Here is a 14,857-nt window from a genome sequence, read left to right as displayed (position 1 = left end):
TACCACTAAAGGCAGCAGATAATGGCCAAAGTACTTGAGTTCCTGCCATACTGATGGTAGACCCAGATTAAGTTCCAGGCTCCTTGTCTGGATCATACTTGGTTGAGCTGTAACAACCAGCAGTAAAAACCGGAATGGGTGAAGGCCAGTCAGGAAAGACCACTGTTCCTGCTAGGACAGGAGGTGGACTAAGTAGGGCTGGCCCATGGATCCACCAGTGTGCGCAAGATCTGGCCCATGGACCCACCAGTGTGCGCAAGATCTGGCATTGGGGGAGGTTGTGATACAGGAGCTCAGCAATTCCTCTGTTGGGACACACTCCCTGCAGGTGAGTGCAAGAACCAAGAAAGGGACCATGGACCCTCTGATGGGTGTGAGATCTGGCATTGGGAGAGGTTCAGATGAAAGAGCTTGGGGAACTCCTCTATTGGGACACAATCCCTGCAGGTGAGCACAACAACCACAATAGGGAGAAGCCCAGAGTAACCAGGTAATGGTACCCACCAGCACACATTTGGCTCAGGTGTGGGGTGAGCCAAGCGGGGCCAGTTCATATCACCCACAGACAAATCTGAACACTAGAATGGAGTGTGGGTTGGGCCGGGTTGTATCGCACACAAGCCAATTCACCTGAGGGCTGGGACTTGGACTTGTCAGGGCTGGGATAGGCTGTAGCCTATACCAGCATGAGCTAAAACTGGGGGTGGGCAGGGCCCAGCCAGGCTACAGCACCCACTGGCAAATGCTGAGATGAGACGGGCCATGCCAGACTGGGCCATAGCACCCAACCTGCACATGTGAGACATGGAGGAGAGGGGGCAAACCCAGTAGGGGGGCTGTTTGGGGCTCCCTGTCTGGACCACCATTCCCACTGGTGAGCATAAGGGTTGGAATGGGGGCAGACCTGGCTCGGTAGGGTATAACACCTGTTGGCCTTATGTGAGCTGGATCAGGGGAAAGCCAGGCTGGGTTGACTGTTCTTACTGGTGCTTGCATAAGCCAGAGTGGGTGTGGTTTGGTTGGGTTTGCCACAGTATCAGCTGGCAGATGCTGGCATGGGGATCAAATTCTGTAGAACTACCTGGAGAGTGCAAGATCTGGGAGTGGGAGTGAGCCTAATAGGGAAACAATGGGTACCTTCCTCTTGGGTTGCCACTCCAACTGGTGAGCATGAGAACTAGGATGGACAGGGATGGCTAGACAGAGAGTAGCATCTGCTGGCACATGTGTGGGTTGGATAGTGAAGCTGGTTTGGTTGAACTAGGCTTCAATGTCCATTGACATGTATGAGAGCTGAATGGGATGTGGGACAGACTGGAGCAGTCAGCTGTACATACTGGCAAGCACAGGAGCCAGGGCTGGAGGCAGACCTGATGAGGGTTATTGTGGGTCATTCTGACTAGGCTTCAGCTCCCACTGGTGTCCGTGAGGATTGAGTGTGTGGAAGGCAGGATTGGGCTGGGGTGCAACATCCATTGTCTTGTGTAGAAGTCAGGACTGGAGAGACAGAATTGACCCAGCAATTGCAACTACCAGCATGTGTATAAGTTAATTGGGGTGGCAGACTGGGCTAGACTCTGTATTAACAACCACATAGAAGAATCAGGGCTGGGATCACCTCAGATAAGTTTCTTTGGAGATCCCTCTAACTGAATTACTGGACTCAGAACCCCAATCATGGAGCAAACTGCAGGTTTCATGGTCTGACCTTGGAGTGTATGTGTCAAAGCTGGACCTCTTCAATGTCCTAGACGAAGTGTGGACAGGATATCCAGGTACACATGGAGGATATGGCAGTACATTGGAGTCTGCAGAGGATACCTGCTACCATGATAGAGGATGGAGGACAAAACAAATTGATCAACGTAACCAGCCAAGTTTTGGCAGTGTGAATATCTGGGCAAACAGAGACTCTAAGGTGGACTATATCAACCAGTGGATTCTGGAAAGATTTCATCGTTGTTGGAGTGGCGAGATTAGCAGTAATTCAGAACTGTTGAACTATCAAAGCCTCTTGAACAGGAACCTTAGAGCATGTCCCACATCAGGGACCCTGGGTGGTGTCAGGTGGCTGTCCTCCATTCCAGCATACAGAGGCATTTGGGAGGCTGGGTGTGGCTTCTTTCTTTATCTCCCCGATTCCCCCAGACACAGGAAGGAAAAAAAAGAGAATGTAGAAATAATGGTCTCATCCACTTTTCTGTAGCCCTTGACCCTTATCACCATAATTAACTATGTAAAAATAAATAAATAAATAAATAAATAAATAAATAAATCTTTTTTTTTTTTTATATATAATCCATTTTATTGTATTGTTGTTGACAATCTTTACATAGTTAACTATAGTTGAAGGAAAATCAAGAAAGAGAAGAAAAAAAAAAAAAGGTTCAGGGGGATAGGGAGGTGGGCAATGCTATTATGTCCATATTGTTTCCATCATGTATCTGAGGTAAAAGGGGATATTGAGGGAGAAGCCCCACCCGGTTTCCCGCCCACCCCAAGTCCCGGATGTGGGGCATGCTCTGAGATATGTGCTCAAGTGGAGTTAATAGTTCTCCAGTTATGAGTCACTGCCAGTTTCGCTCGATGAGGTGGTCCACTGATTGATATGGTCCATCATGAAGTCTCCATTTGTCCCATATTTCGCTGCCAACATGTAGCTGAGATGAATGATTGTCCTATTCTGTCTTCTGTCTTTTCTTGGTTAGAATTCTGAGTCCAGCAGTTCAAGTGGGGAGATCTCCAAAGATACTTTGAGGTATTCCCAGACCAGATTCTTGTATGTTCTAGCAAGCACAGGGCCCGGCACAGTCCATCACCCTGGTCAGCTGGTGGTTGCAATTGCTGTGTTGGTTCTGTTTTCAGTCCCGAGTTGCACTGGAACCAATGGGTGTTGCAGTCCAGTCTGGTTCGGCCCTTACAAAAAAAAAAGTTCCAGGCTCCTGACTTGGCCTGACATAGCCCTGACCAAGGAATTTAGCGGATAAGCCAACAAGTGGGAAATCTATCTTTTTCTCTCCCTCTGCTTTTCAAATTAAAAGTAAAATCTAGTTTTAAAAAGAGTGTGTGTGTATGTTGCATGTGACTATAGCATACTCTTACTACTCACTTCCTCACCCCCAAAACTAGATGGGCATTGGTAGCCAAAGGGAGATCTATTATAAGAGACATACTTTTTTTTTTTACATTATGCAATATAATAACATTTCACATTTTAAGACATACTCAAAATAAGTAGAGCTAAAAACAAAGAATAATGTCTCTGGGAGCTGAAAACTTTGGCTCCAGGTCAGCTGTCCCAACAATCTCCTGCATGAGCTGAGTAAGTCACTTCCTTTCTACAGGCTTTGTCCTCCTTTGTAAAATGAGTGCATTGGATCAAATGACCTCATAGATCCCTTCCAAATATAACAATTTGGCTATAGGAAAGGGATTAAAAATAGATGTCCAAGGAAAGAGCTGACTGCGGGGAGTCCATACAATAACTTCAAGGGATTTTCCATCCTTCTAAATCAGGGCCTTTGTCATCAAAGATAAGTACAATTTTAAGGTTATGGCTTTGTCCGGGGAATCACAAGTGGGGATCTATCTGAGCCACTTCTTAGTCACCATGTCATCAAATGCATCCCATTAAACTTGAACTTGACCCTGCATTGGGCTTCAATCACATGTTCATTGTTCTGCCCGTGTGAACCCTCACCACTGTGCCCTGGGGCCTTTGCAAGTCACCCCACATACCTGTCTGGGGCCTAAACTGGGAGCAGAGCCAGGTCAGAGACATAAAGGGCCATTGGAAGGGGCTCTGAGCTCCCTGAAGGCAACCTATACAAGTAGCAGGCTGCATACACTATCAAGGAGGCTACTGATTGCATGCTGAGTCCCTGTGAGGGAAAAAAAAGAGCCTCCTCAGCCCACTTGGCTGCAAATGAATTCAAATTTATGTGCATTAAAAAACAGTACATCAGCATAGGCATATGTAACAAATCACAAAATAATTCGGACATTGTAAATTCTGAGTGGAGAAATATTTTACAATTGTGTATCTCTTTGCCATTGAATGTTTAGTTGAAAGTGACCCATGGGGCTGGCATTGTAGCATAGAGGGCTAAGCTGCTGCCTGGCTGGCATCCATATGGGCTCTGGTTTGAATTTCAGCTGCTCCACTTGTAATCTAGTTTTCCGCTAATGACCTGGGGAAAATGTTGAAAATGGCCCAAGTGGTTGGGCACCTGGGAGACTCAAAAGAAATTCTGGCTTCTGGTTTTGATCTGATCCAGCCCTGGCCATGACAGTCATCTGGAAAGTGAACCAGGGGATGGAAGATCTCTCTGGGTAACTCTGGCTTTCAAATAAATAAACACATTTTAAAGAGAGAGAGAGAGAGAGAGAGAGAGAGAGAGAGAGAGAGAGGAGGATCTTTAGCACATCTTTCCCCACTGGCCAGCATACAAAAATCAATTATGGAAAATGAGAAATAATGCATTATAATGATAATGATTGACTTTAGCAATAATTTCTCTGTGTATGTATATATTAAAATATGTTATACACATTGAATATACAGAAATTTTTTAAAAGATTTATTTTTTTTATTTGAAAGACAGAATTGAAGAGAAGGAGAGACAGAAAGAACTCTTCCATTCACTGGTTCACTCCCCAAATGGCCATAACAACTACAGCTGAGCCAATCTGAAGCCATGAGCCAGGATCCTCCTCTGATTCTCCCATGTGTGTGCAGAGGCCCAAAGACTTGAGCCATCCTCTGCTGCTTTCCCAGGCCATAAGCCGGGAACTAGATCAGAAGCAGAGCAGCCAAGATATGAATGAGAGCCCATATGGGATGTCAACATTGCAGGTAGAGGATTAGCCAATTGAGCCACCCTGCCAACCTCAATATATGCAACTTTAAAAGGAAGTTAAAAAGGGAGGATGCTTGACCCAGCAGTTAAGATGCTGCTTGGGATACCTGTGTCCCATAGTCACGTTCAAGTCCCAGCCTCACTTCTGATTCCAGCTTTCTGCAAATGCTTGCTCTGGGAGGCAGCAGGTGATAACTCAAGTACTTGGGTCCCTGTTATCCATGCACGGGACCCATATCTGGCTCTTGGCTTCAGACTGACTCAGGCATTGTGGAATAAGCCAATGGGTAGGAGATTTCTCTTTCTCTCTGTTGTAAGAAACACACAAATAAATAATTTTAAATACATTGAAACACATTTCTTTTAGAGTAGATTTCACATATGTAGTATAATACAATTTAAAATTATATTCTAGGGCCAGTGTTGTGGCATAGCAGGTTATAAACTTCTGTTTGCATTATTGACTTTCCATATTGGACTGTATGTTCAAATTCTAGTCACTCCATTTCTGATCCAACTTCCTGCTGGATCCTCCACTTCCTGGAAAGGTAGTTGTAGATGACCCATGTGCTTGGGTCCTTGCTATCCAAATCAGAGACCCAGTTGGAGTTTTGGGTTCCTGGATTCAGTTTAGTCCAGCCCCAGTCAATGTAGATGAAAAATCTCTTTCTCTGTCTTTCTGTTACTCTTTCAATTAAGTAAAAATATATATTCTGAGACAAATCACTTAGTTGCCAACAATCAATCCTAATTTGGGAACCCCAAAATAATAACTTCTACGCTGTAATGATGTCACATGGTGAAACACACAACTGTAGTGTTAACAGACTAAAATAACAACCGTGGGATTTTTGACTTAACAGCAGGCTCTGAGTAAACTGTGATATAAACAGACTGTGACATTCTGCAAGAAAAGAAGAGCCACTTTAATATTCCCAATTTGAATAGTTAACTTTGTTTTCTAGCTCTTGGAATTGAAGAAACTGATTACAAATCTTTGAAATGAAGATGTGTTTCAAACCAGGAGATATAAGACAATAGCTCTCTCTGAGGATTTGATAATGAAATTATGTGTCTCAAATTGTGTAGGGTAAGGTAAAATCCAGAGGTTTTCCTGATTTATAATGTAGTATTTCTTATCGGCGCCTGCACTCCCATCAGTTTCTCCTTTGGGTTTAGGCCTATTCTGGTGAAGAGTTGGATTTGCTTGGACTCTTGCTTTTAGACTTTATCTTAGTTATAGCCTGCATAACACTTCCCACTTCCTGTTCCATGTCTTTTTCTGCTGTGTTCTTGCTGCCTGTTGTCTCCCTTCAAGCTGCTGGCCCTGTTTCCCATGAGCTGAACCATCGTTGGACAACACAGCCTTTTAAGAAGCTCAGCTGTGGTTTCAGGTCCCAACATTTTTTTTTTCCTTTCTACTGTGGTCAAGGCATGGGCAGACAGCAGTTCATGAAAAACATGGGGCAAGAAGTCAGTACGGGAAAGACCCAATTTCCAGTGAGGAACTGAGTACAGAGTTGAGCTGAACAGATTTTAAAACCAGTGATTTTTTTTTTTTTTAGATTTAATGATACAATTCCATAGGCTCTGGAATTTTCCTTACTCCTCCCCAAATTCCCTACCCCTCCTGATTTCCCCTATATTATTACAAACATATAATCCTTCATAAACAGCCCATGATTCCATCATTCTGCCATTTAAATGTATCCTGACATTGTGGGTATGAACAATAACATAGAGTCCAGCATCCTATTGTCAAGATATATTGAACAGTTTCATGGGGGGGGGTCCATCTTTGATTTGGAAGTAAAGATGCATGCTACATTGTATCTTCAAATCTGGGTATGATAGTCTCTATTACATAGTTTATTATGCATTCCTTTAAATGAAAAATTATTAAGACAAAATCAGCAACAGTAATAAAGCTAAAAAAATTTACAACTTTACATAGAGTTAAAGAACATGCTACTGAATAACCAATGTGTCAATGAAGAAATGAAAAATAAAACAATTAAAAATCTGTAAGAGTGGTCATTATGGCACACTGGGTTCAGGCGGCCATATCTCATATTGTAGTACTTAGTTCAGGTCCCTACTATTCTACTTCGACTCATATTCCTGCTAACACACCTGTTAGGTAGGAGACAGTGGCTCATGTGTTTGGGTCCCTATCACCTATTCAGAAGATTCAGATGAAATTCCTGGCTCCCAGCTCCTAATAGCTGAGGGTAGCAAACCATTGGATAAAAGATCCTCTCTGTTGCTGTCTCTGTGTGTCTCTCTCTCTCTACCTTTCAAATAAGTAAGTCTTTATAAAATATGTATGTATATATATATGTATATAGATATAACTAACCTTTTTGGGGATCAGTTTGTCCTCATTAAGAGAATGGAACAAAAAAGACATTTTTCTTTTAGTTCTGAAATTCCATGACTTTCAAAGATTTTTTGCTGTGATTATTCAATCAGCTGGTGTTTTCTCAGGGCCTACCATGCAGCCTGTACTCATTGGTTTTAAGGAAAATTGAGAAAGGAGTGCTTTAATCCACTTAGGAAGACAAAACTAACAGAAAGCAACAGAGAGCAAAAACGAAGCTAAAACGTCGAAGCAGTGCATGAGCTATGAGTGGAGGAGCAGTTGGGAGGAGACAACCCTGGTGAGGAGCATTAGACCGTAGCTGATTAAAGGAGAGGAAGGGCTTAGGAAATATTTGGATCTTGTGTGTCCTATAGGCTATCTTCTGTTTTCAGATGGAAATTCTGCATTACTTGAGTGTTCTTGCAGCCCAGGTGGCAGTTAATTTGAAAGGGGTGGGGGAGTGGCAGTGAGGATCTTTTATTTTTTTCGCTAATGTGCAAAAAGCATCTCCCTGTAAGACAAGATTCCCCAACCAAGAACAAAATTCGCATTTCACTGTCCTTCAGGCAGTTGTTGAAGCAATTACTTCAACTCTCATTTTGTAGTCACTTGGCAACTAGAGTTTGAGACTCTAAAAAGGGAAGGAAAGCATTATCGGTTGGAAGCATAAAAACAGCTCCTCATCCTCCTCCACAAAAAGGGAAGAAATAGACCTGCACCACCTCTCTTGCAATGCTAGAGCATATAGGCAGTGCCAAGAGGAATGGAAAAACATCTTTGATTTTGAAAGCCAACAAGAAGGTGTATGCATTGCAGTGAGAAAGACAATCATATTTGTTCATTATACTCTGGCCCTTCCTATCTTCATAAGCATCCCCTTCGTCACTCTCCATACACAGAAAAACACCTGGAAATCAATGGTATCAAAATCTGAACACTGTATTGCTCTACTAAAGAGGCTACACAATCTCCACAACCACAGCCTCTTGATTTAACAAGCATGGCTACTCCAAGAGCCATCTATGGAATCCCACACTGAAGATATCAAGATGAACGCAAATGATTTCTGGCCCAGATGGTATTTCCAGAAAAACACTCAGTGGCAAGCCCAGAGGGACAGATACCTACTTTTGATCCTGCAAGTCAAGCGTGGAAGTACCTAGACACCACAGATATTAGTACACACTGAAGAATAGACAGAGCTGTTCATTCAAACATCTTGTAAATTCTTATGTAATTTATGTAAATTCTTAGGTAATTCAGGGAAGCAGTCTTTTCCTGTGTTTTTCTCTCCTTTCAGATTATAAAATTGAGTTCTCCTAACAGTTATGTTGTTTCCTTCTTTCATTTTTGCAAAAATGTTCATTTGAAAATCAGAGGGGAATGAGAGAGACAGACAGGAGAATCTTTCATCCATTGATTCACTCTCCAAATGTCCACAACAGCTCAATGACGGGATTGGGCTACACAAAGTCAAGGTGCTCAGAAATCACTCCTGATTTCCTTTATAGCAGGGACCCCAAAATTGAGTTATCAAATTCTGCCTCCAAAGGTGCACATTAGCAGAGATCTGGATCCACAGTGGATCAGGGACTCAAGCCCAGGAACTGCAGTAAAGGATCCCAACAGCATCTTAATCACTGTGTTTTAATGCCCACCTCATCTTTCAGGTTAGTCATCTTCCAAAGAACTGTTCTTTTTTTACATGAATTATTCCACATGGAAAGACTGAGAAATATAGAAGAGAAGTCATGGCAGAATGGAGGAATGAGCATTTAGCTCAGTGATGGAGATGCCTCTTGGGATGTTCAAATCCCATGTCTGATTCCTGGGGCTCAAGTTCTGGCTTCATTTCTGACCCAGTTTCCTGATACTGTGCACTGTGGGAGGCAGCAGTGAGCAATAAGAGGTACCTGCCAGCCATATGGGAAGCCTGGGTTGGAATTCTGGCCCCTGGATTTGGCCTGGCTCAGTGGGCATTTGATTAGTGAATCAGCAAATGGAAGATTTCTTTCATGCACTTGCGCTCTCGCTCTCTTTCTCTCCACCTTTCAAGTAAATAAAACATTTTAAAATTTTGCACAAGTTAGCAATGGATAAGTATCCTCTCAGGAATGGTCTTTTTATTCAGTTGACAGAGTGAATATTTATTTACTAATCTTTTAATGATGTCTTTCTTGTAATGGGTATTTGAACCATGCTATGTGAGATTACCCTATTCTTTTTTCCCCCTCACTGTAGGTATTTGAAGAAAGAAGAGTTCTGCTAGGAAAATGGGTAAACATTTAAAACATGCCTATTTCTGAATTATGCTCTGTGTTTCAGTCTGTTCATGCTGCTGTAGCAAAATTATGAATTCAGCAACTTAGGAACAACAGACATTTTTAAATTCACACCATCTGGAGGCTGTGAAGTCCATGATCAAAGTGCCACCAGAGTCAGCATCTGGTGTGGGCAGTCATCTTCTTGCTGTGCCCTCACATGGCAGAAGAGAAGAAAAGGGTTTCTGGGGCTTCAACTAACAACCTCCCAAAGGCCTCACCTCTTATTGCTCACACCATGGGTTAAAAGATTTTCACACTGTCTGGGCTGGAGGCAGTGGGTGGAGGAGAGACAAACACTGTCTGTAGCACCATCACAGAGCCTAAAGAATTCCACTTGAACTTTAAGGAGTGATCTGCTCATTTCCTGAGAAGCAGGGCTGGTGCTTTCTGAAAGTCTTTGTTAAGGTGCAGTCAGGAAAACAAAATCATACGTCATCATACAGGTGTCATTTAATGAAATGACTCATCTAAATGAGCAACAGAAAACAGAATAGGCAAAAAGGGAGCTATAAGTTTCCACGGAGCTAGAACTCCTGGAAGTAGCCATTACCAGCTTCCTTGGGACCCGAGGAGCTCAGAGGAGGACCTCCAGTCCTGTGGAGGAGTCAGGCAGCCAAGGAAAAAGAGTGCAATAACATCACAGCCAGCCACTTCTGATTAGGAAGCATGGTGTATGAGGAGAAGCTGGGCTGGGAACGAACTGCTGCCTCCAGGGTGATCCTGCCCCTGCTGCTGACAGCGCACACACAGGGAGCAGGATATCTCTTCTTCTTTCATGTCCATGGAGCCCCTAGGCAGTTCTTGGCACCTGACTTCAGCCTGGCCCTGCCCTGAGTGGTGGATATGTGGAATGTGAACTCTCTCTCTCTCTCTCTCTCTCTCTCTCTCTTTCTCTCTCTCTCTGTCTTCCCACCCCAGGCACTGACCCAGCCATCATTCTGTCTCTCAAATAAAGAACTAATTTTGAAAATATGAATAATAGGAAGCACCTCAAACTTTCAGCCTCTGTTAATGTTGTTAATCAAAACAATACTGTTTTAAGAAATTTAGTAAAAGTAGATGGCATTTAAGAAACTGATCTCTTTCTACATTTTTTTTCCTTTTTACGTTTTTATTTGAGAGAGAAAAGAGAAAGTCTGAAGTCAGGAGCCTGGAACTCAGTACCAGTCTCCCACACAGGTGTCAGAGCCCAACCCCTTGAGCCATCATCTACTCCTACACTGGATATGCACTAGATGGAGACCTAAAGGGAGAGCTCTAACAGCTATGTCAAAAGCCTGTCTATAAAAGAGGAATTTCATGTTTCAGTTCTGTATGTATCTGTTGGCTACTTTGTAAACACAGACATATTCATAGATGAAATTTTTGATAATAGGACTTGGAAATTGAACCAGGTTAAGACAATATGACCAATAAGCAAAGAAAAAAATGTAGCCTTTCTCTTCATCTCTCGCCCACTCTCAGTGGCTGGAACCAGGCAGCTCCAGCAATCTTCCTCACTTCCTGATGCCACAAAGAGAAACCTGTTAACAGCTTCTCTAAAAAAAAGGATGTTTTCAGTTATTTTGAGCCAAAAGTCTCCTTCGGGACCAAATTGTGAAGTCAGGTGTTGTGGCTGATACCAGAACAGCTCTCAGACGCTCTCCAGTCCCACATGAGGAAGCCCTGGCTACCACATTATGCATGTTTTTACTTGAAACAAGGTGCAAGAGATGTCAGAGACTGTTGAATTCCAGCAGTTAACTCTTTCTTCCCTGAGTTATCCACTCTTTGGATTATTCCAGACACCTTCTGAATTCCAAAGGGATTCCCCCTGCTGTTAAGCATTCTGAATCATCTACCAGCCTTGAATTGGTAGGAGTTCAAGGAATGCAAATTCGTTTGCTATTAGCTTAAACAAACACAGTTAGAAAGGAGAATCCCTTGAGGCAAGGAACACCTCTCAAAGCCAAATATAAATTACCTTTGACCATTGTAATCAGAGAAAGAAATGAGGAACCAATGTAATTATCTTTTTTATCTCTAGAGGAAAGTGTTTTAATGTTTTATTTTATAGACTCCCTGAGTATTTTATAATCCTTATATTCTTTTACATTCATTTAAATCGCTCATTCTGTAATCGGTACCCATTCTCTTCGGTGCCAAGGAAAGATTGGCTAGCCTCAGATATCGTGAGTGTGCTTCCCATCCCTGACAACACACAAGCATAGCAACTGGGTGTTTTCTATCCGAAGTTTTTGCACATATCTTTTCTTTTTTGCATTGACTTAACCCACATGCGTATGATATTTAACATTGTGGTTGCATTTTAATAACCACCTTTTTAAAAAGAAAAATATTTTATTCGAAAGTCAGAGTCACACACAGAAGGAGAAATGTATTTGCTAGTTCACTCCCCAGATAGCCACAATGGCCAAAGCTGGGTTAGACCAAAGTCAGGAGCTTCATCAAGGTCTGCCACGTGGTGCAAGACTTCAAACACTTGGCCCATCTTTTACTGCTTTTCCCAGACCTTTAGCAGGGAGCTGGGGATCAGTGTGGAGAGGCTGGGATGCAACCCGGCAGATGTATGGTATGCTCACATTACAGGCAGTGGCTTTGCCCACCTACCACAATGCTGGTACTATTGCTACAGCAAGTCATGCACTCAGGAATTTTATCCATGTATTAGCTTTTTGCCACTACACTGATGTACCTCAGAAAACTAGCCATATGAAGAGAAAAGGCTTGTTTTGCCTCACTTTTCTGCAGTTTCACAGTCGAAGATGGGGCTGTTGCATTGGCAGGACATCTGGTGTGGGCCTTCTTGGTGGTGGCAGTGCATCATATGGCGAGGGAGAACACGTGTGTGTTGATATCAATGTGGTCTCTTACAGCCACCAGGATTTAATCTCAGGGGCTCTCCACTCACAACCCAAGCCAATCAAGTCACTTCCGAAATGCCCACCTTCAGGCACCATGATTAGATTTAGTTTCCACCCTCCCCCTGCTTACAGCCGTTAACATAAAACTGTGGGGATCAGATTTTTAACAACCGGGCCTTTGCAGGAACAGTCAATATCCAAACCAGTATTCAGCCTGCAGTAGTCAGATGGCCATGTTGTGTGATTTTCACTACAATGTTGATATGATTCTTTTTCACAATTTATTTATTTGAAAAGCAGAATGACAGGGAGAAGAGAGAGACAGAGGTTGTCCATTTGTTAGTTCACTCTCTAAATATCAGTAACAGGCTGAAGCCAGGAATTCCATCCAGGTCTCCCTTGGGGTGGTAGAGCCCAAGCTCTTCTACTATCTGCTGCTGCTTTGTCAAGCACATTCGTAGGGATGAGGAGATGAAGCAAAGCAGCTGGGACTTGAACTAGGTTGCTGATACGGGATACCAGCATTGCAGGCTATGACTTAACTCACTTTACAACACTGGAGCTCAAATAGAAAATGTATAAATAGAAGATGAAGCTGAAATACTTCCGGTGAGTATTAGACATAATAGAAAATAGAAATGAGACCCCCTAATATTCGTTCCAAGCTCCCATCGCCCACTCTTAGACCCACCCTTACACTTTGATTAGTTGATCCCCTACTGTTAAGCATTTTGTGTTATCTCTGATTTCTCACAGGGAAAATAATTAGCTCATAAAAAACCTTTGTAATTGTTATCATCCTGTGTTCCCACATAGTCTAGTCTCTACAGAGTCACATTGCACTGCCCCAAGTAATTTAAAAAACTAATTCCTATCTTCATTTTATCTCTTGAAGAAAATCACAGGAGGTCCTATCTGAACTTATAGCTGTACTCCCGAAATCCCTTTCCTTCACTCTGCTTCTCTCATTGTAACTATTAGAGAGGCAATCATAGTGGTTGCGAATCCCCCTAAGTGCCATTAAGCCAAAGCCTCTCACCTGCCCCTTAGCTGTTCACTTTATAGATCAGTTTGGCTTGTTGAACTTGATCCTTCCCTTACCCCCAGCCATTCTGATCTACTTTCTCTTTACTTGTTTTCCTAATAATCCATGCCGCCCAAAACTGGGAAAGAAGTCACTTTTTGTACAAGTTGGACCTCTGGATTGTGCAAAAACCAAGAAAGAAGAAATCAGGAAGCATATATTGATTTTATTCCTGTAGTATTTGTAGTGTAAGTTTTCATTTTTTTTTTTTTTTCCGTTTCAGGAAAATTTCCAAGGAGAGATTTGTGGGTCACTGAAGAGATCAGTAATAGTGAATAACTTTAATTTAGAAGGGAAGGGGCGTTGAACCCAGATCTTATGTCAGAGATCCTGGGATGGAGTCCTGCCTCTGCTTCTACCTTCCTGCTCACGTGCACTCTGGGAGGCAGGAGATGCTGGCCCAAGGACTTGGGTCCCTGTCATCCAGATGAGAGACCAAGAAGAAGTTCCTGGTTCCAGGCTAGGCCTAGTCTAGCCATGGCTGTTCTGGCATTTGGAGAATGAGCCGGCAGATGAAAAAATAATCTCTCCGTGTCTATCTCTTTCAGACACATTAAAATTTTTTTTAGTTAATTATATGACTGTAACAAAGTTGGTAAGTCATAAGATTTGAAAAAGTTTATTTTTTGCTTTCTGTACCTATTTAGGTAGTCAGCATATTTTTTTTTTTTAAAGATTTATTCACTTTATTACAAAGTCAGATATACAAAGAGGAGGAGAGACAGAGAGGAAGATCTTCCATCCGATGATTCACTCCCCAAGTGAGCCGCAACGGCCGGTGTGCGCTGATCTGATGCCGGGAACCTGGAACTTCTTCCGGGTCTCCCACGCAGGTGCAGGGTCCCAAAGCTTTGGGCCATCCTCGACTGCTTTCCCAGGCCACAAGCAGGGAGCTGGATGGGAAGTGGAGCTGCCGGGATTAGAACCGGCGCCCATATGGGATCCTGGGGCGTTCAAGGTGAGGACTTTAGCTGCTAGGCCACGCCGCCGGGCCCGGTAGTCAGCATATTTCATGATTCAAATAAAAGTCACTATAAAATTCTGCTTACTTTTTAGTAACTATCCTAAATATCTATACAGAGATGCAATACTCATACATGAAAATATAGCCAGCCCAAACTTCTCTGCTTTCTCTTCCCTAATGGGCTGAGAGGAAGGAGAGAGAGATGTGAATGCTGGTGAAGTGGCTGGCTCAGCTGGTAGGAGCTGTTCCCTTAAAAGCCTTTCTTTTTTTTTTTTTTTAATTTTTATTTTTATTACAGTCAGATATACAGAGAGGAGGAGAGACAGAGATTTTCCTCCGATGTTTCACTCCCCAAGTGACCGCAACGGGCCGGTGCGCGCCGGTCCGATGCCGGGAACCA

The 14,857-nt window shown here is 43.0% G+C and overlaps 1 protein-coding gene and 1 non-coding gene across 6 annotated transcripts in view; one reads left to right on the top strand and one right to left on the bottom strand.

The window, feature by feature from the left end:
• FBXO16 (F-box protein 16) overlaps positions 1-14,857 on the top strand; it is a 61,136-nt gene that overhangs the window by 16,609 nt on the left and 29,670 nt on the right. For 4 of the 5 annotated variants that reach the window (XM_058670066.1, XM_012931291.2, XM_058670065.1 and 1 more), the window contains one exon: positions 9,463-9,498. In XM_058670066.1, the coding sequence (XP_058526049.1) occupies positions 9,463-9,498 (36 nt within the window). Of the gene's footprint in view, positions 1-9,462; positions 9,499-14,651; positions 14,693-14,857 lie in introns of those variants that run through there. The other variant, XM_058670068.1, reaches the window with a different exon arrangement.
• Positions 3,795-3,925, bottom strand: LOC118760069 (small nucleolar RNA SNORA70). The gene has a single exon (XR_004996560.2). It is a non-coding gene; the product is annotated as a small nucleolar RNA SNORA70 (small nucleolar RNA).

This window comes from Ochotona princeps, chromosome 11 (assembly GCF_030435755.1).
Source record: "Ochotona princeps isolate mOchPri1 chromosome 11, mOchPri1.hap1, whole genome shotgun sequence".
Classification (NCBI taxonomy): Eukaryota; Metazoa; Chordata; class Mammalia; order Lagomorpha; family Ochotonidae; genus Ochotona; species Ochotona princeps.
This window is presented reverse-complemented; position numbering and strand designations above follow the sequence as displayed.